This window comes from Lytechinus variegatus, chromosome 13, assembly GCF_018143015.1.
Source record: "Lytechinus variegatus isolate NC3 chromosome 13, Lvar_3.0, whole genome shotgun sequence".
NCBI classification, from domain to species: domain Eukaryota; kingdom Metazoa; phylum Echinodermata; class Echinoidea; order Temnopleuroida; family Toxopneustidae; genus Lytechinus; species Lytechinus variegatus.
Window position 1 is genome coordinate 21,199,170 of NC_054752.1, and position 21,232 is coordinate 21,220,401.

Sequence of the window (21,232 nt, forward strand, 5' to 3'; positions counted from 1 at the left end):
AAGGTTTCTAAAGTTTGCAAATTTATTATAAAAAAGAGCAAAGTATAGCATATGTACATTCTAGGTAAAAAAGTGCATCAAACATGAGCAGAACCTGCAGCGAATGTCCACAAGCCTCTCAAACCATTCACTGTTGCTTGGAGTAGCTGTTTGTTTGTGAGTAGATTGAAAAATTAGGGTCAAATCTACTTGTGAAGCTTCTGAACCTTTGCTCACTTTTGCTGCATAAAATGCAAATGTTTGACTTTCCTTTTTTCTTGACATTTGTCTCCTCGAAAAAAAAAAACATCTCAAAATATTTGTAGGCCCCCTGAAATCAGGTTTAAGGATTATTAGGCAAAGATGCAGCAAATATACATGTAGGTGATATTTCCATGATGATGACAGTAAGCACATACATCCGTTAGCCCTGAAAGCAGTAAAATAAGTTCAAAACAATATGATATCTTTTTGAAAAAGGAAAAAAATGAAAAGATGTAATTTCTCTCACATCGAGATGTTCTGAATTTCGGGTGGCAGGCATAAAGATGTGCACTTATGTATTTCTGTATTCAAAACATTTTGTTGAATTAAATTTTTGTTGTAAGCACTTTATAAAGGCCTACTATTCATTTTTATGAAAGAAATGGTATACTGTGTAAAGTAAACCATCCCTGACCATGAGCATGCAGACATGCTGATAATATTGGTGGCATTGCACTGTAAAAACTCTAGTGTTAAGAATAGAATCTGGTGTTAGAAGAGGACTCAAACCTCAGGTGTTAGAAATACGCCATCGGGTTTGAACATAACACTAAATAGTTTTAAAATATCAAACAGAATATGCAATGATAGCACCAATGAGTGTTGAACTAATAACCATGAATTCAACACAATACAATGATGAAATCATAAATACATAAAGCCTAGCTCACATTATGCGATCCGATGCGACGCGATTTTTCAACAAATCACATTTTGAATTAAATATAAAAGTTCCCAGAAGTAAAATTATTCTATATAAAGTTTGGCACGATGTTAGGAATACTCAAATCATACTTTTACTTTGCGGCAAGCCCTGTGGTCGGAGTAAAGTCCAAATCGGGTTCAAGTCGCAGCCGATGATGACGTCATCGCGGTTTGGAATTGAATTTGTTTTTATTCATTCAGAGAGGCTCGAACCGGACTGAATTTCGATTTCAGTATAGTTCTACCACTATTCTGAACTCTGATCCCTAAGATTTAATACCGTACGTTGGAATGTCCATATCAAATGTTATCACAATTTCTTTGAAATTTGGATCGCAACGAATTGCATAGTGAGCCGGGCTTTATCCAGGTGCCGCCCTAAATGAGATTATAGAGTTGTTTTATCTACGAGCAAACTACAAAAAGCATTGCTTTCATCTACAGCGAATAAAGCAAATCCATTTAAAATTTCCTACTGTCTATACTGTAAATGCCTTTATTATGGATCTGATTAATATGAAGTCCTCTTGATCATATTCTATAATGTTTAATCCTAACACATATACGTCAGCTAATAATTTTCTTTTACTTCATTTGTTAGTTTTCACAAATTTATGAATATTCATCAAGACATGATCCTTTTTTTTTAAATCTTGCAAAAATAAAACCCAATCTGAGAAATTTACAAACAGATAACTAAATTCACTAAACAACTACATAACTGCAATACCAGAAAATGTATACAGAAAAGTGAATGTGCAATATATCATTATTTATGTCTGCATGCACAAGGAATGCAATAGGTGATACTATTTCTTTTTAAGGTCAAGTCCACCACAACATGTTGCTGTGAAAAGTTTATAAAATAATCAAATAAGCATAGCACCGAAAGTTCACCAAACTGAGTAAAATAAGAAAATAAGGAAATAATTTTGAAGTTTCACTTATTTTCACAAAAGTTAGATGGAGATCCAAGGGGTGTTTCACAAAGAATTAAGTATGACTTAGAGTTGCACTTAAATACTGAGTTGCGTACGGTATGAAAGGCTTGACCGCATTGGTCAGATCGTATCATGAGGACGCGCACTAATGCGTATCTTTCAATAAGATCACGCGTTGCATATCATGTATGCATCGGCTTTTAAGTGCCACTTAAATCATACTTAAATCTTTGTGAAACACGCCCCTGGTCAGTATATGTCACACTCACTGTTTCTTTTCTATTTCCCTATATGAATTCATATAAAAATAAAATTCCTATATTTGATGATAAGTGCACTTTCCATGGAAAATCAAACAAAAGTTCTATACCCATATAGAAAAAACTTCAAATATTTAATAGAAAAAAAAGAAAGAAATACCGTGTGGCATCATTAGATACCTCATTTGCATATTGCCCATTTCTGTGAAATAAGTCAAAACTTTGAAATGTCATACCATTTCACTGTTAGATGAAATTTTCAGTTATATGTTAGCTTGATATAAAAAAATCAAATCCACATTTGGTTGATGTGGACTTGACCCATAATGTTTGTCCAACGTGTCGTTGAGTAGGAAACTGTGCAGTGCAGTCGACTTGAAGAACATGCTAGGAATTAGGTCATTACAAACACAGGCGTATCAAGGTACATTCTTCATGGTGGTGGCGCTTCAGAAAACAACTTAATTTCATTTTTGACGAGCAGTCCCTCCAAAAGTGATTGCACAAATATATTTCTAATTTGCATATGGTGTTCTGAGATATGAATCAGTCTCAGGATACATGTAAGTGAACACAAGAGAACCAGCTACATGTATGAAACTTCTTGTGTTGTACTGTTTATTCTTTTTTTTATAACTGTTAATATGTAGCCATTTTGAAAAATTGCTAAAAGAATATTGAATTTAGTCCATTTGAATTTCTCCATAGGAATTTATACATTTACATGTACATGTAATGAAATCAAGACTTTGGTTCATTTGGTAGTCTTGTTCAATGTGGTAGGCCCAAATCCTTGATACACCTGGGCCCTATCTTGCAAAGAGTTCTAATTATCCAACCAACCACAACTATAGAAAGCCAGCAATGTCAACATCTAAAACACATGTTTCTTCAAAATATTTTAGAGATATGATTCATATTATTTTGTACGTTCATAGTTTTCTTGAAAGTTCAGTGTTTCTCTAAACTCCATGGCCCGTATTCTGAAGTCGGGTTTAACTTAAACTCAGGTTTAAACTTGTGGTGTACATGTAAGTATGGACAGCCAATCGTTACATAATCACTAACAGTAGAAATATCATACTTCAGCTCAATTGGCTCTTAAATCATTCATGATTGTCTAGGAAGTATAAATAGATGACTGTCTTCACCATCGATGAATCAGGAAAGAGCACAGTAAACACAAGAAACATACAACTTAATAAAAGTTTTGATACTTTTGGCTTTCCATACTTAAAATTTTACAACTTTAAACCTGAGTTAAAGTTAAACCTGACTTCAGAATACGAGCCATTGTTTACAAAGGTCATTGTGCAAATTTCCTGAAGAAATAATTATAAAGTTGATGGATTCCATGTAACTGAGGTTGATCGGATCAATAGTATCTCTTTGTAAGATGAATATGGATATGATACAAAATGCACACATGCTAACAAAGAAGATCAACTAAATATGAAGTGTAACTAACCATGCCCCTAATATATTTAACTGTGTGTCACTGCTAGCTGGTCACATGATGGGATAAATAAAGAGAATAAAACAAAAGAAAAACACAAACATTAAACAAAATTGAATCTAAAATCATATGGACAAAGAAATGAATAAGTATACAAAAGTAAATGAAATGTTCAAACACAGATAACATCAAAAGGATGCATAGTACATAAAGACATTCATTTAAATGGACTGAAAGAAAGCAAAGAAAATAATGATTTGATTGAAAAAAAATCATATAATGAAGAATTATAAGATGCATTTGATACAAAATATGTTGGGGGAATATCTAATCTTATGACAAGCAAAGGAGAAATGGGAAGAAAAGCAATAGCAATGCATATTCCTAGTAGATGAATGGATACACGTGGTATATCACATCATAGACCATAAGAAGAGCTGTGCATTATTCTCCTATGATCACATCGTTTCGTTTGAATACATCTTTGCATTCATGTTTCCTATAAATTGAATGCCAGCCTGCAATCAATTTGAATGCATTGTGCTGTACATCCGCATTCCATTTGAACATATTAATAAACATTCACTTCATTCCCTCCTACATGTAGATGTATGCATCCACTTCATTCATTTGAATGCATCATTATGTCATCATGCACTCAATATGAATGCATTATGTCTCATCCTGCATTCCATCTGAAAGCATTTTGTGACATCCTGCAATCAATTTGAATGCATTGTGTGTCATCCTGCAATCAATTTGAATGCATTATGTGTCATCCTGCATTCCATCTGAAAGCATTTTGTGTCATCCTGCAATCAACTTGAATGCATTATGTGCCATCCTGCAATCAATATGAATGCATTACACATCATCCTGCATTCCATTTGAATGCATTGCATGCAATCAAGGTGCAGCAACCAATCACTCACAAATCATAGTTGCGGGAGAGTCTTTGGCTCACAGTAGTACATACATGTTCAGGGACCTAGAAAACATTTGGATTAGGATATGATACATTTTGATACCTACACATGAATGAAAATTGCATGTGTCTAGACTAAAAGATAAAAATTTTAAAAGAAAATACATGCCAGAAAACAAATCCCCAAAGTTACCAGGTTCTGTAGCAACGATCAATCATACCCTGAACATGTACATGTATTGTTAAAGACCCCAAATGACTTTGAATGAAGATTTGTCAGTTGTGAATTAAACATGTGATGAAGAAAGCGAAGAAATCTGTTTGTAACTTGTGCACATATTGCACACTCAATCAATTAGACAATACACTGGTTACCAAATTATCTTTCTCCTTTACTTTTGAAAGAAAAAAAAGGTACTATACTATAGGTACTACTAAAGCTACATGTAATTTAGCATACAGTCACATATATGCATAGGCAATTCCATAAAATTGTTTTCTGATGTCTTTTATATAGAAATTTCCTGAAATCATATATCTCAAATCATTTGCAATGCTCTCTAATGATCATGAATTTGATAATCAATAATGTAAAGTAATAATAATATTAATAATAATAGAGAGGAATTAAATTGGGGTGGCACAAATAAAAAGACTGCGAATTGCCCACATGAACCCACAGGCTAACCATTGATTAATCTTAAATTCCCATTGTGAACATACATATCTTGAGAAGAATGATAAGCATGCAAACAGATCTACATGTACAATGTAGATGTTGAGAAATGACAATGCAGTTAAGCAGACTCACAATGTACAGTCATGCATGACAAATAAAAATCAGAATAAAAATAAGAATATCGATAATTTAAGCAACAAATATATATAGAAATATGTGGGGACTGGGGAAGTTCTTATCATGATGATCAATAGATTTATTCGCACTGACCCAATTTCCTAACAAAATTTAGGTGAGATATCAAAATGTGGCTTTGATGAGAGTGAGAATTTAGAAAATGAGATTCAAATATATGACCAGGTAATACCATTATCCCTAAATGTTTTCACTACATCCATAAAAAATTATAACTGTTCATGAATAGCCTTTGTTCAATAATACAAATCATACACTGTACTAGAGTCAGCAAGAAAGGTCACACATGTACAATGACAGCACAATACAACATCGCACAAACATAAACTACACAACATTATCCAAAGTCAAACGCGATTTGAGATATTTCTTTGCACATTCAGGCCTTGTCTATTAAAAAGATGCATACCATTTTTAATCAAACTCCCAATACGTCCCATGATCACGAAGAAGGGTGAAACTAAAAGAAAACCAAACGTGTCATTTACAAACGATGTAAAGACAAGAACATGATTCTTCAATATAGAAATCAAAATGGCTGATGATAAAAGTTAAGATTGGGGGAGGGGAGGGCATTTCTCAAGAAATTATGAACAAAACTATGAGCATGAAGCTCTTTCCATAAAGCTACATGTATTCATTCTAATTCAGATCTTGCTCGATAATAATCAATCAAAAAAAAGTTTTTAAACTACACCAAGCTCATATCGGGAATGAGCAGTTTGCATGTTTTCAAATGCACTGACATGTAGATGAAATTTCATTTAGGCTAGCAATCTACTTGAAAGTTTATACATGGTACATTTCATTTAATTGATAATTGTAAGAAGAGGGATGATTATAAATTAAAGAGTCAAAGTGATGCAATTTATCAACCTTTAATCAGCCTTGTATGAAGTAGTATCATGTATGGGGTCCTGAACGCGAGTGCAAAATAAAATCAATAAGGTCAGAATTGGTTAGTAGTGAATGGTAGAAATCATAATGAACTCATTTGCTAAAACAAAACGACACACAGCAAAACAAATGATAGCACATAATGTACACAAGTGAACATGTATATGTTGTTAGCACGTGTACAATTATCTATTGATATTAAAGGGGTATGATAATTTTCTACCAATTCAAGACAGAAACTTCAAAACTTGAACATAAACATTTGCCTTATGCCACTTTTAGAAGTCTAGATGCTCTACACTTTACTTAGATGAAAAGAATTTTGGACGTGACATTCTGAAAATCAGTTTGACCTGATGGCAAAATAATAGCTCGAAGTATTCAAATACAACTTTACAAGTAATTTAGTGAAAGATAAAATAGCTAAATGTATACAGCATCCATAAATTTGAAAGCATGGTGTATTTATCTACATCAGGGCGTTTCATCAAGCCGTTTGTGAAGTCATGCATGACTGCACTAAACACTGGCACATGAAACACCAAAATGTGAGTCTGTAGTATTCCAAAACAAAATTAATATAACAAAATAAATAGATACACATTACTTAAATAGGTATATTCAAAATTTTTGAAAATATAACAAATATCAGATGTGGGTCTCATACATAAACTTTTAAGAAAATATCAAAATTGTTTGGGGAAAAATTCTTTATAAGAAATTCCTGAAATGCTAGAGCGCTAAGGCAGCCCAGCTAAAAGTCAGAGTAATGAAAATGATAATAACAGCAGGTCCCGCTGGGAGAACAGTTTTTGGAACTGAGGTGGCTACCCTGGGAAAATATGCTGTAATTTATTATTATTAACGGTGTGATATCAGTCAGAATGTATGTTACGTAAGAAGAAAAATCAAATGATAAAAATAAAATCAAAGGCAAATCAAAATCTAGATGTCATCTTACCAGCCCTTGTTTTTGTTCCTCCTTTGCTATAATATTCTCAGTCTGTTCTCTTGAAAACTTGACCACTGCGGCTATTACTTTAGCCATTGTCTATGAATGGGTTAAGAAAAAAAAATAATACAGTCAACATCATTTAAATACATGTGTCGCACATTTAACTCATTAATGTTGACTAAAAAAAAAAGAAATGTTCTCATCAGGGAAGAAGAATTAATCTTAGGATTTTTTTTTTTTTCTCACATCTATATTTATTTTCTTAAAATTTATTTATTCAGTTATTTATTTTTTGGGGAAAATACTTATGAAGCATTCTAACATGAAAATATCAATATTTTGCAATCAATTTTTGCATTAGATATTGTGATGATATAGGGGGGGGGTTCAAGGGTGACTTTATCTTCATCACCCCCTCATCCCCCCCCCTCAAAAAAAAATAATAACAATAATAATAATAACAATAATAATACAAAAATATTAATAAAAAATACAAATAAAACATCAATTCTTACCTTAGTTTCCCTGCCCATCATATACTCATAGAGAACCTTCTTTAGGTACTGCAATTAGAAAATAATGATATTCTGATTTTTATAGTGCAGAAACTTTGTGCATATATTTTTCTGCGATGTAATAAAGAGCTTATGAAATGCTTGAAGGGAAAAAGAAAGTATGGGAATAAATGGAAAAGATACGTTTTTAGTCTAATTATGAATGTTTTTACTGATGGAAAAGAACTAATTACATATGGCAAGCCATTCCATAATTTTGGGGCTGCACAGGCAAAAGCATGATCTCCCAAAGTTATCTTACAAGTGGGGATGTGAAGGAGCAATTTATTGTCAGAACTGCGCAGGTTGTGAGTGTGTCTGTTAACTTTCTTTGTACAAGTTTGAACACTTACATGTGTAGCGGCTTGTATACAATTACAAAAACTTGAAAGATATTTGTGGCAAAAACAAACTAGATTATTTCACGCATCAAGATTTTATTATTTTAAGCCTCAGCTGCTAATGATTGCGACTGATTAATCTATCACAACTGACAAAAGTCGGCAACAACAATATTTAGAATGCATATGTTCATTCAACATGTTCTCTAGATAAATGTATCATTCATTCTTGTGCATACTTGTAAATCACTGTTTTGACCATTTTGTCTGTTAATGTAAATTATTAAACATCTCTATCTCTCTCTCTCTCTCTCTATTGTGCATTCTGAAATGTAAGAAATACCATTTTGTCCTTTAAGTTGACTCAGTAAAGACAAGACTACACATATACATTATAAACAAGTGGAATGCCTCTGGCCGTCTCACCTGCATCACGCGGTTCAATATAGCAGCAGTGCTGACTTTGAACACTACTCTAACTCGCACAAGATGTTCAGTGATACATGGTTACTCTTATGTCCACTTTTTATGAACTAGACCAATAAACTTACAGAGATATGATGGTTATTCAACAACAAAACCCAACATGGCCAAAGTTCATTGACCTTACATGACCTTTGACCTTGATCATGTGACCTGAAACTCGAACAGGATGTTCAGTGATACTTGATTACTCTTATGTACAAGTTTCATGAATCAGATCCATAAACTTTCAAAGTTATGATGGTAATTCAACAGATACACCCTATTCGGCCAAAGTTCATTGACCTTTGACCTTGGTCATGTGACCTGAAACGCGCACATGATGTTCAGTGATACTTGATTACTCTAATGTCCAAGTTTAATGAACTAGACCAATAAACTTTCAAAGTTATGATGGTAATTCAACAGAAACCCCCGATTCGGCCAAAGTTCATTGACCCTAAATGACCTTTGACCTTAATCATGAGACCTGAAACTTGCACAAAATTTTCAGTGATGCATGACTACTATTATGTTCAAGTTTCATGAATCAGATCCATAAACTTTCAAAGTTATGATGGGAATTCAACAGATATCCCCAATTCGGCCAAAGTTCATTGACCCTAAATGACCTTTGACCTTGGTCATGTGACGTGAAACTCATGCAGGATGTTTAGTGATACTTGATTAAGCTTATGTCCAAGTTTCATGAACTAGGTCCATATATTTTCTAAGTTATGATGACATTTCAAAAACTTAACCTCAGGTTAAGATTTCGATGTTGATTCCTCCAACATGGTCTAAGTTCATTGACCCTAAATGACCTTTGACCTTGGTCATGTGACATGAAACTGTAATAGGATGTTCAGTAATACTTGATTAACCTTATGGCCAAGTTTTATTAACTAGGTTCATGTACTTTCTAAGTTATGACGTCATTTCAAAAACTTAACCTCAGGTTAAGATTTGATGTTGACGCCGCCGCCGCCGTCGCCGTCGGAAAAGCGGCGCCTATAGTCTCACTTTGCTTCGCAGGTGAGACAAAAAATGAATTTCTTTGTTCGTCTGTCCCTTTTCAGCAAATGTTAAAGAATTAAACAATTACAACATACTTTTGTAAGATGTACCTGACAGTCATTCTGACATGTAAGAAATATCTTCTTTTTTTTACCTCAATTTCAGTTGGCTCCGCAAGGACAGGACCAGCCTTGACCATGTTATTAGCCCCTCCACCTGTCCAAAGAAAAAAAATAGCTCTCAGTCATTTAATTTTTTTTTTCGAATTTCATCTATCATCTCATACAGAAATAAACAGGTGATGGTTATAATGAGGGGATGAAGAAAATCAGAGAGATGGAGAAGAAGATGGGGCCAAGAATAAGATAATAATCATAATATTTCGCATTTATATAGCACTTAATAGATTGGAACGACGTCACTAAGCGCTTTACAGACATATTATTACCCCGGTCATCGGATCCTTGCATGCCCGCATACAATGTATGTGCCTTCTCCACTCCCTGGGGAGCATTCCAACAAGAGTTCCAAGACTCAATTGCTAGGCATACTACATATAGGCTTTCACATCCTGCCGGGTACCCATTTAACACCTGGGTGGAGAGTGGTAAAGTGTGGATTAACGCCTTGCCAAAGGCTAGGCCATGGTGGAATTAGAACACACGAACCTCTGATTACAAGGCGAGAGTCAGAACCGCTACACCACGACGCTTAAGATAAATATGAAACCAGGGAGGATGGAGGTTCCAAGCATGACAGAACAAGATGAAAGAGAGAGGGAAAGGAGAAATAACAGCAGAATAATAAGAACAACAAATGAAAGAGAAAAATATATGAAAGGACAAAAGAAAATAGGACATGAAAATTAATATCATATAAATAAGCTTTGTGCAGAAGACTTGATAAAACAATCCCATGGGGATTCTAATACAAAAACGTAATGTAATTCATTTTCAAAACACATAGATTTTGAAAATGGAATTTTTCAGGTTACATCTAGAACAATGAATCTACAGTATGTTCATGAAAAGATCACTGATAAAACTTCACATATTTACAAAACAATGAGACCTGTATAAGGGGAACAAAACTGGAATATTATTTCATCATTTATATGGAAAACAGTATTACAAATTTAATAAATGGGAAACAAAAGTGAGAACTTACCTCCTCCTCGTAATGATATAAGCTCTGCTTCTAATCTCTTTTCCTTGAGTTTGACTTCAGCTAATAAACCTCTCAGCTGCTGTAGTTCAGCCTGCAAATCCAGTTAGGAGAAAGAATTTCACCAGAAAACACATTTCTATTCATAACCAACTCATGAAAGTTGATTTTCAACACACCTGGGATACAAAGTTCTTCACATGAGGTTGGGTCACCAGCTAACAAAATAAGTAACTCAAACAGATTCAACATACTTTAAGAAATCACACAAACAAATCCCCAAAACTTTTTTTTCTCCTCAAAACCTGAAGCATGAGAATTTTTTTTTTTTTAAATTTGCCATTTTTTTTTCATTCTTTACATATTTTTAGACATCCCCGACTCATCACCTGGGTTGGAAGAAAATAATTAAAGTTCACAGGAATTCAATTTTTTTTTAAGATACTTGTAGGGAAATGCAGCAGTGAAGCCTTTTTTTCTGTTATGCTTGTTATCATTCTATCAAACATCTGTTCCTCTTTAAACTGCCAAATAAAAAAATACATGTGTGCTAACAAACATAAACCTAAAACACAAGGTGATAGTCATGGTAAACCTCCTCACCTGTAAGGTAACGTTCTGAAGTTCTAAATCATGACTGGATAAACCTTCACCGTCACTCTGTGACATAGAAACAGGGTCTAGATAATGAAGACTAGTAGGAAAACTTCCCTACATGAACAAAACAAGAAAAAAAAACAAAGTGATAGTATTACAGTACACACAAAAATAATAATTCATACTTGGCACATGTTTTTTATTATCATTTATGCATCATACAAATATTGGTTGTAATTTTATTGGATTCTGTTGAAAATCAATATGAGATCATTTCCACAACTAACATTTATCTAAACAAATGCTGTTAACAAATTATTTCATTGATGGCTTTAACCAATGACATTAAACATTGTTTTTAAACCATTGTCTTTAACCAACATCTTCAAGCAATGTCTTTAATCAATGTTTTTAACATATGTCTTGAAACAATGTCTTTACACTAATGTCTTAAACCAACATCTATAACCAATGTCATAAACCAATGTCATTAACCAATGTCTTTAAACCAATGTCTTTAGCCAATATCTTCAACTTACGTCTTTAGCAAATTCCTTTAACCAAGTCTTAACCCATGTCAATCCAATGACATTAAACCAATGTCTTTAGCCAATATCTTCAACTAATGTATTTAGCAAATTCCATTAACCAAGTCTTTAACCAAAGTCTTTAACCAATGTCTTTAACAAAGTCTTTAACCAATGTCTTAATAAAGCATTTAACCAACATGTTTAACCAAGTCTTTAACCAATATCTTTAACCAAATCTTTAACCAACATCTTTAACCAACATCTTTAACCAAGTCTTTAACCAATATCTTTAACCAATAACCAATGTCTTTAACCAATGTCTTTAACCTATGCCTTTAACAAAGTCTTTAACCAATGTCTTAACAAAGTCTTTAACCAACATCTTTAACCAAGATTTTAACAAATATCTTTAACCAACCTGCTGCATGATGGCAATCTCCTCTTGATGTTTAGCCTTCACATCCTCCATCTCATTCCTAAGTCTTGCTTCAAGGTCTGATAGCTCATTCTGATGCTGGCTCTCCTGGTGTTCAAGACGGAACTCGATCTCGTTGATCTCGGCCTGGTGGTCGATGTTCATGGACGATATCCGCTCGTCGTACTCGGCTCGCATCTTTTCCTTCTCCTCCTTCTTTGCCTATAGATGAGATTTATAAGGATAGGGCTTATTTTAAAATATGGAGATTGGGGATTCGTTTCTTGGTAGACTGAGAAGTGAACATTGAACAGTTTGATTATATTTGTTTTACCAACAGTATTGCCATGAACATCAATAGTACATGGTCGTGGGTTCGAATCCCAGCCATGGCGTAATTTCCTTCAGCAAGAAACTGATCCACGATGTGCTGCACTCGACCCAGGTGAGGTAAATGGGTACCGGTAGGAAGTAATTCCTTAAGAAGCTGTGTGCGCTATGAACGCCTAGCTTAGCCGGGTAATATAGGAGCGCCTTGAGCACCTAACAAGGTGGATATGTGCGCAATATAAATATCCTATATTATTATTATTACCTTCAAGTTTGCTATCATCATTTTAATCTTCAACTTAATCATCATCAATATAATCATCATAATCACTATCATACTCCCACATCCCTTTTTGCTCTGTTCCCTCCCCTTCTCCTCCTCCTCTGCTCATCCCTTCTACTCCTTTCCTGTCCATCCCTCACATTGATACCCTCCTCCTTAACTCCCCCCCTCTTGTTCTACATCTCTCCCTTGTCCTCATGCCCTTAATCTCCTTCCCACCCTATATCCTCTCCAATAATAATCTTCAAAACCACCACAATCAACATCAGTAGCAGCAGCATTACCATCATCGTCATCATCAATCATCATCATCACCATCATCATCATCATCATCATCATCAATCATCATCATCACCATCATCATCGTCATCAGCATCATAATCATCATTAACATCAGCATTATAATCATCATTATCATCATCACCATCATCATCATCACCATGACTACCACCACCACCGCCACCATAACAAACATCTTCCCACATCCCTCCCCTCCTTTGTCCATCTCCATCACCCCTGAACTTACATTAAGTTGTTCTTCATATTTCTCACTGATTGTCTCAAGTTCTCTTGACTGTTCATCCAGCTGGACCTGCAGCTCATTGGTGATCTGTCTGTGTTCTTTCTCCATCCTCTCTTCAACTGACTGGCCTTTATCTGCACATCAACCCAAAATACAAGAAATAAGTGAATACTAGCCACAAACCTGAACAGCTGGTACAGGAAAACATACATGTAGGAAAGTTAATATAATGTTGAGTTTCGCAGAAGTGGTTTATGGTACACCATGTGCAAAGTCAAGGAGGGACTGAGATAAGAAAAGTGGATAGAAAAGGAGCTGAAATACATGTAGGAAAACGGACAGTCAACCTGCCTGAAACATTGAGTCTACTCTCCTGCTCCTACTCCATTGGCCAACTCAAGCCAGCCTCCTCCCATCTACTCAAACCCGTCACCCTGCAAACTATTCAGCTTTCTACTCCTGGATTTCAGTCCTTTTAAGGAATACACTCATTTGGAAAAGAATACTCTACTTTTTAACCTCCACTTTCTCGCCTTTCCATTTAACCTCCATTTCTATCCACTTTTCTTACCTCAGTCCCTCCAGGACTTTGCACATGGTGTACTGTAAAACACTTCCACGATTGTCCATACCACCATGCAAACCTTCAAACATCAATGTTGTGTTTTTTGGGTTGCTGAATTAATTCAGAGATACCTTACAGAGAAAATAATCTCCTTTCCCCAAATCCAGGAATACATTATCAAACAGTATCAGCAAATCTGACTAAATGTGAGTTGAATATTTTCAGACCACAGTTATCTTTTCAGCTCAAGTGAAAAGTGACCTCGAAGAGATAAATAATCTGGTCTGAAAATTTGCTTTATTTCCGCAATCATTCAACTCTTGGAAGGGTGTCTTACACAGACTCATTCCATACAATGACATAGTCCCACGTCTGAAATTCCGCAGAAAGTTAGTCAATGAAGAATGAGCTAGTGGTCATGACATCTTTATAGATTTGAATAAAGTCTGTGTTATTCACATTTTTGATTCTTTAGGAATATTTTTGACAGGTTTGAATCTCAGTATCAGACAGTCGATCCAGCAACGTCATATAACCTCATCAGGTTATCACTTGCAAGAAAATGTCATCCTTTTACTAAGCAAACTTGGATATAAAATCGGGAGATTCCTTGCAAGTTTAAAAAGTGTATATATCTGTTGCATTTGGTAAAACAGTAAAGAACATTAAATTGACATGCAGTACTTCAGGATTTCTGGACCTACATGTAAATTGACTTGCAATTGATTGCACAGTTTCATGGAATGCCAGCACTGAAAAAAAATTATAATTGTGTTTTTTCTATTCATGTCAACTATTCAAAACATTCAACAACCAACCATTGCATTATCATGTTTCGAAACAAAGATTGCATAATGATAACAATGAAGTCCTTATACATGTATAGCGCATTTCAGACCTGTAAGGACTCTCGATGCACTTTATATATTGACATGTGTAAACATAATTAACAGATTTCTGATAATAATAATTATGACAATAAGATCTTTATTGCAGCACAGCAACTTTGTAATATAAATATACTCTGCCATGCTATGATAATAAACTCCTATTGCTTATACTACAAAATTGCCAAAAATAAGCACTAAAGCTGACGAAAAGAGTTGGCTCACCAACTGTCGCTCTCATCATCGTCTCCATGTCTTTCTCCTTCTCCGCCATCTTGATGTTCATCTCTCTAAGAATCTTCTTGAGGTTGGAGTTTAGTTCATCTTCCTTCTTGGTGATGATCTCCTCCTGTTCCTTCTTCAGCGTGCTCAGGATGCGCTCATGCACCAGGGTTAGTTCTTTCACTTCAGCTTTGTGGTCCTCACTGTGAAAAGAATGGGTTAAAGAAAAATATAAAATTTCAATTTTTCAGAGAAATTTGTATAACTTGGAGTAGTGTGTGTCACAAGTTGAAGGTACATTCTTTCATGAGAATTATGATAATCAATGGAAAGAATATTTCAGCTGTAGCTAATACACATTCAAATAATTACAAATCACTCTTGGTTTGCCAAATCTATATTTCGTTTGGTAACTAATTTTGTTAATAAAGTCATTTGTATCAAGAAACAGAATGATGCATAATTACAGGATGATTTTGAGACATTTTTTTTTTTGGGGGGGGGGGGTTGAGGGTATTTTTAATCACTAACAGACAAATGATGAAATAAAGACAATACAAAAAATTATAGGCCAAACATAGTCTGTGTCAACACTCAACATACTGTACCAACTTATTGTACAGTACAGTAAGCAATCTTTGCTACTATACCCACCAACTTATTGTACAGTACCAGAGATGCCAAGTTCAAAGACCAGCTATGCCTGAGATTTTCTGTGAATCTGAGTGAGATCACAGACATTGTGTACAATGTATATGGGGATAGGCTGTGATAGTTGCGTGAGACAGAGATTTGAGGGGATGAACAAGGGTCCAAAATGCTTGAGTCTCACGCATAATGCGTGAGACTTGGTAGCTCTGCAGTACAATAAGCAATCTTTGCTACTATACCCAACAACTTATTGTACAGTACAATAAGCAATCTTTGCTACTATACCCACCAACTTATTGTACAGTACAATAAGCAATCTTTGCTACTATACCCACTATTTTTCCTTTTATTCAGACCAAATTTGTCAATATCAATACAAGCATATGGCTGTTTTGTTATTCATGTTGCTTATGATTTCTTTACATGTCTTTTTTAAAAGTGCACAAGTCATATCATATCATGTTAATATGGAAATAAACTTTGGATCTGTTTTAGAATTCTCATCATGGAGCATCTATACGATTGAAACAATATCCAGACTAATCATATCAACTTGAAATCCTTCTCAAAGCACAATGAAATCAGTGTGTACCTCAGTGTTTCTAGCCTCATCTCCAGCTCCTTGCAGTTATTCCTGAGCTCCTCCATCTCTCTACCCCTCTTCTCGATCTCTTCCTTATGCTGAACCTCCGCCCCTTGTAGCGACTCCCTGACGGCCGTGATCTGGGATTCCACCTGCTGGGTGACCTCCTTCTGCACCTGGTCTCTGGCTTCTACAACCTGGGGAGAGTGTCATGAATAAGAGACTCGGCCAATCAGATATAAGGATTTCAGTAGCTTCAAACAGTTTTTAGTAGCTTATAACAATTCACAGATGCAACAAATTGCAGCAGCTTGTAACAACATTCGATGGATGCTTTCAACAGTTAACAGTAGCTCATAAGAGTGCACAGTGGATTACATGTATAACAGTTCACATAAAACTTCAAACAGTTCACATATAAAGTAGCTTGACAAGTTGACAGTAAACTCTACGCAAACTTTAAATCTTTATGAAACACTCATCCCAAAGAAATGTTCAATATCAAACCCGTTTATACAGACCACTCAAGGCCTCTCTTTAATAAACGCCTATAACCCGAACTAAACATTTTAGTAGTTTTGTGTTTGATAATAGTAAACAATTTTTCAAGATTTTGTATACATATCCTTATAAACATTCTGATTTTTAAAATGAGTCATGATTTTAAGAGTACTTAATTTACTCCCATACCATTATGTCAGCTGAAGCCCTTTCCTCATGCATCTGAGCTCTGAGATCGCCAATCTCCTTCATTAGACTAGAGACCGTCTGCTCATTGGTCATTTCCATCGCCACCATCTGTCTGTCCAAGCTGGCTGCCCTTGCCATCATCTCCTCCACCTCACTTTCCTTCCTTCTCAGAGCTTCAGAAAAGTCTGCTTCTTTCATGTCCATGGCTTCCTCCATCTCCTTCTGCCGGTTGGCCAGATCCTGAGAGAACTGGTTCTTTATCTGGACCAACTTGGCCTCTGCCTTCTTCTTCAGTTCAGCCAGCTTGGTCTTGGAGTCGGACTGAGCGGTCTCTTGGAGAGTGCTGATCTCGTCCTCCAGCTCCTGTACCCTGTTGTCACCCTGGGTGATGGCTTCCTCTCGGAGCTGCAGTAACCGCTCCACTTCCCGCTTCTCCTCCTCCAGGTCGTTCAACCGCTTCTTTGAGGATGTTGCAGAGTCCTGCATCTCTCGCTCCATCAGCTGGATTTGGTCTTCGGATGCCTTCAGCTTGACTTGCAGATCAAGGTTACTGTCTACCAGGTCATTGGCCTTCGACTTGTATTCCTCAGAATGGACAAGCTGTTCCTTGAGGGAAGCATTCTCTGCCTTCACAGTCTGGAGGGTTTCCTCAAATTGCTTCTGCATTGATTCAATCATCTCAAAGTGTTGATGCTCTAGTTGCTCAAGATTGCTTTTCTGTTCTTTGTCCTTCGCAGTCATCTCTGCTGAATGCTGACTCTCAAGATTATGGATGATCTCCTCATGGTGCTTGTCATTTTCAGACACAATTTGGATTTGTTTGGCAACTGACTCTTCCATATCTTTAATTTGCCTTTCATGTTCCTCTCTCAATTTTTTAGATTCTTCTAAGTGTGCATTTGCTGCACATTTTAACTCTTCTTGTGTAGTAGAGAGTTGTTCTTGTAATTCTGCAGTTTGTTTTTCTAATTTTTCAATATTCTCTGATTGTTCAGTCCTCTCTAAATTATGTTTTTCGGTTTCCTCTTTCCTCTGTTCTTGCAAAGAGCTCAATTCTGTGGTAGCAGCCGCTAACTGTTTTTCCAGGTCTTCCCTGACAGATTCTACCTCCTCTTTGTGAGTTGCAATTACTTTGGAAATCTTAGCTTTGGCTTGTTCCTTGAGATCTTTTAACTTCTGAACCGACTGTTCTTTCAGCTTTTCTTCTTTCGCTGCACTTTCCTCCCTCACTTGTTCAAGTTCCTTCTGTTTCTCCTCCATCTCATTGTTCATCCTGTCTAACTGTTCCTGATGAGTTGCTTGCATTTGTGTGGTTACCTCTTCGATTCCAACATGCTTCTCATTTAGGAGACCCGACAGCTGCTCCTGGAACGAAGTCTCCTTCTCCTGGAGCATGGCTTCATGATCTCTCTTCAAATGCTCAACTTCCTCCTGATGTTGGGTCTGTTGGGCACCAAGCTGCTCTTGTAGTTCAGCCTCTCTCCTCTGGCTCTTTTCTGAATTCTCCTGAAGCTTTTCCTCGAATTCTATCATCTGCTGTTCAGCTTTCCTTTTCAGTTCTTCCTTCTCTTCCATATTGCTTAATCTCATACTCTCCATTTCACCTTTAATTCGTTCAATCTCCTCGTCTTTGGCCTGGGTAGTTTCAGCCTGTTCTTTGCGCAAGGTGGCAAGCTTAGTCTTCACTTTCTCTTGAAACTCCACAATATGTGTTTTGTGGCTGTCTTTCAAAGACTGCTCTTTTTGTGTGAATTCATCAGTAAGCTTTTTGAGCTCAGAGTCTTTCTGTTCTTGTAAATCTACAATGTGTGTTTCATGACCTTCTTTCAGAGACTGCTCTTTTTGTGCGAAATCCTCAGTAAGCTTTTTGAGCTCCAATTCTTTCTGTTCTTGTAACTCTACAACGTGTGTTTCATGGCTTTCTTTCAGAGACTGCTCTTTTTGCATGAATTCCTCAGTAAGTTTTTGGAGCTCTGAGTCCTTCTGTTCCACTGCTTCTCTGAGTTCTTTGCGCAATGACTCCAAGACATCATTTTGCATGGTGTTTTGCTGATTCAACTCCTGCACTTGGGTGGCAACTTTCTCATCATGTCTAATCCTGTCCTGTAAAGCATCTTTGAGGGTTCCTATTTCCTCATCCTTCCTAAGTCCTGTTGCCTTTAGACTCTCAACCTCAAGGGCTTTTTCTTCATCCAACTTTGAGAATCCCATGACCTTTTGTTCCAATCCGGCCTTTTCTTCTGTTAAGGCATTCATCTGTTCATGAAGCGAGAGAATCTCCTTATTCTTAGCACTGACCTCCGTTTCCAGGCATTGGGATTTCTCAAGCAACAGGTTATCCTTTTCAGAGACCTGTCTCTGCAAGTTTTCAACTTCCTTGCTAACAACCTCGACCTGACTCTGTCCTTCAGTCTTTGCATTGTCGATCAGGGCAAGCAGTTCATTCTCCCGAAGCTTGCGCTCCTGCAACTCAGCTTCCTTTTCTTTTATTGCTGCGAGGTTACTGCTGATTTCCTTTTCTTTGCTTTCCAGTAGGGAGACAGAGTCTTCATGCTGCTTCTGAAGCTGTTCAACCTTGACCTTTAGGTCAGCTTCCTTACTTTCCATATCTGACACAAATTTTGCATGCTTGCTTTGATTTTCTTCAAGTGATGATGCTAGTGACTGTTCCTTTTCTTTCAAATCTGCAATGTCATTTTCAAGGTGGCTTATTGTATCATTTGCCTCCTGAAGTTTCCTTCCTAACTCCTGCGCCACTTCACCAACAGAGCTTTGAGTTTGGGCTTCCCAAGCCTCTACTCTCCTGGCCACATCTTTCTCATGGTTCTCCCTCTCTGTTTGCAACCTTTCCTCAAAATCGCTTTCCTTCTTGGCAATCGCCTCCTGGTGATCTTCTTCCTTTCTGGCAATGGATTCCTCAAGTGTTCTTACTCTATTTTCAAGATTCATATTAGACTCTGATGTTTTGGCAAAATTAAGTTCTACATTGGCTAGTGATTTCCTTGTGTTTTCAAGTTCCACATTGATATCATCCGCCTTTGCCTTTGAAGCATTCAATTCATCATCTTTCTCCTTCAAAGCAATTTCAAAGGTAGATTTTGTCTCAATGGTCTCCTTTTCCTTAGCTTCAAGCATTGCCTTTGATCCATTAAGCTCTTCTTGAAGCTTAGCTACTGCTTCTTCTCCCTTATTCACCTCTTCTTGCACCTTTGCAACATTATCTGCAAGCTGTCTCTGCAAGTCTTCTGCATTCTGAGTCAATGACGCTATAGATTCTTTCAACTTCTCAAGGGCAGCATCCTTCTCCGCTCCTGTTCTCTCCAACTCCTTGATTTCCTCACTGCACCTTTTATTATTCTCTGCAAGCTCCTGGGCATTGTTCCTAAGCTGTCCAACCAATTCCTCATGCCTCTGCCGCTCTTGTTGGATCATCTCATTGGCAGAGTTGAGGTCTCCTTCCAGTTTATTCTTCAGCGAGTCCATAGCTGTCTGAAGCTCCTTCTCCCGGAGCTGCAGATCCTGAACAACCTTCTCCTTGGCCCCCAGTGACTCGTTGGCCTCCTCCAATTTCTTTCCAAGTTCTGCAGAAACTTCATTGACAGAACTGTTCTTTTGGACCTCCAGGGCTTCCAGCCTCCTACTCAGCTCCTTCTCATGGTTCTCCTCCTGGAATGTAAGCTTCTGTTCATACTCACTGATCTTATTCTCATGTTCCGCATTCTTTGATTCAATCTCCCGCGTCAAGGAATCAGATTTCTGCTTGATTTCCTCCACCTCTTGTCGCAGTTTCTCAATCTCAACATCTTTTTCCTCCTTAGCTTTATGCTCCAATTCCAACTTTTCAGATAGCTCCGCTCTACCAGACTCCATTTCCTTTCCCCTTGCAGCAAGTTCTGCTTCTAAGCTCTCGTTCTTTTGGTTGACTACAGCCAGGTCTTGGGCAAGCTTATCCAAAGATCTGTCCTTTTCTTCTAGTTGCTTGGTATGACCATTGGATTCTTGAGCAATCTTCGTTTCAAGTTCTCCTATCTTAGCTTCCATCTCATGCTTCTGTGCATTCAGATCCTACAAGTATGAAGAAAAAAAAAATGCATTCTTTGCATGAAATAACGGAAAACAACAAAAATTACACTAAATAGGTTCATTATTGCAGATTGAAATA

At 36.6% G+C, this 21,232-nt stretch overlaps 1 protein-coding gene across 5 annotated transcripts in view; it reads right to left on the minus strand.

The window, feature by feature from the left end:
• LOC121426764 (golgin subfamily A member 4-like) overlaps window positions 1-21,232 on the minus strand; it is an 81,776-nt gene that overhangs the window by 1,551 nt on the left and 58,993 nt on the right. For 2 of the 5 annotated variants that reach the window (XM_041623154.1, XM_041623152.1), the window contains 11 exons: window positions 17,071-21,135; window positions 16,390-16,577; window positions 15,150-15,349; window positions 13,476-13,606; window positions 12,340-12,558; window positions 11,398-11,505; window positions 10,798-10,888; window positions 9,785-9,846; window positions 7,772-7,819; window positions 7,263-7,352; window positions 4,538-4,593 (listed from right to left, as the gene is read on the minus strand). In XM_041623154.1, the coding sequence (XP_041479088.1) occupies window positions 4,538-4,593; window positions 7,263-7,352; window positions 7,772-7,819; window positions 9,785-9,846; window positions 10,798-10,888; window positions 11,398-11,505; window positions 12,340-12,558; window positions 13,476-13,606; window positions 15,150-15,349; window positions 16,390-16,577; window positions 17,071-21,135 (5,258 nt within the window). Of the gene's footprint in view, window positions 1-3,617; window positions 3,655-4,537; window positions 4,594-7,262; window positions 7,353-7,771; window positions 7,820-9,784; window positions 9,847-10,797; window positions 10,889-11,397; window positions 11,506-12,339; window positions 12,559-13,475; window positions 13,607-15,149; window positions 15,350-16,389; window positions 16,578-17,070; window positions 21,136-21,232 lie in introns of all 5 variants that reach the window. The other 3 variants (XM_041623153.1, XM_041623156.1, XM_041623155.1) reach the window with 3 other exon arrangements.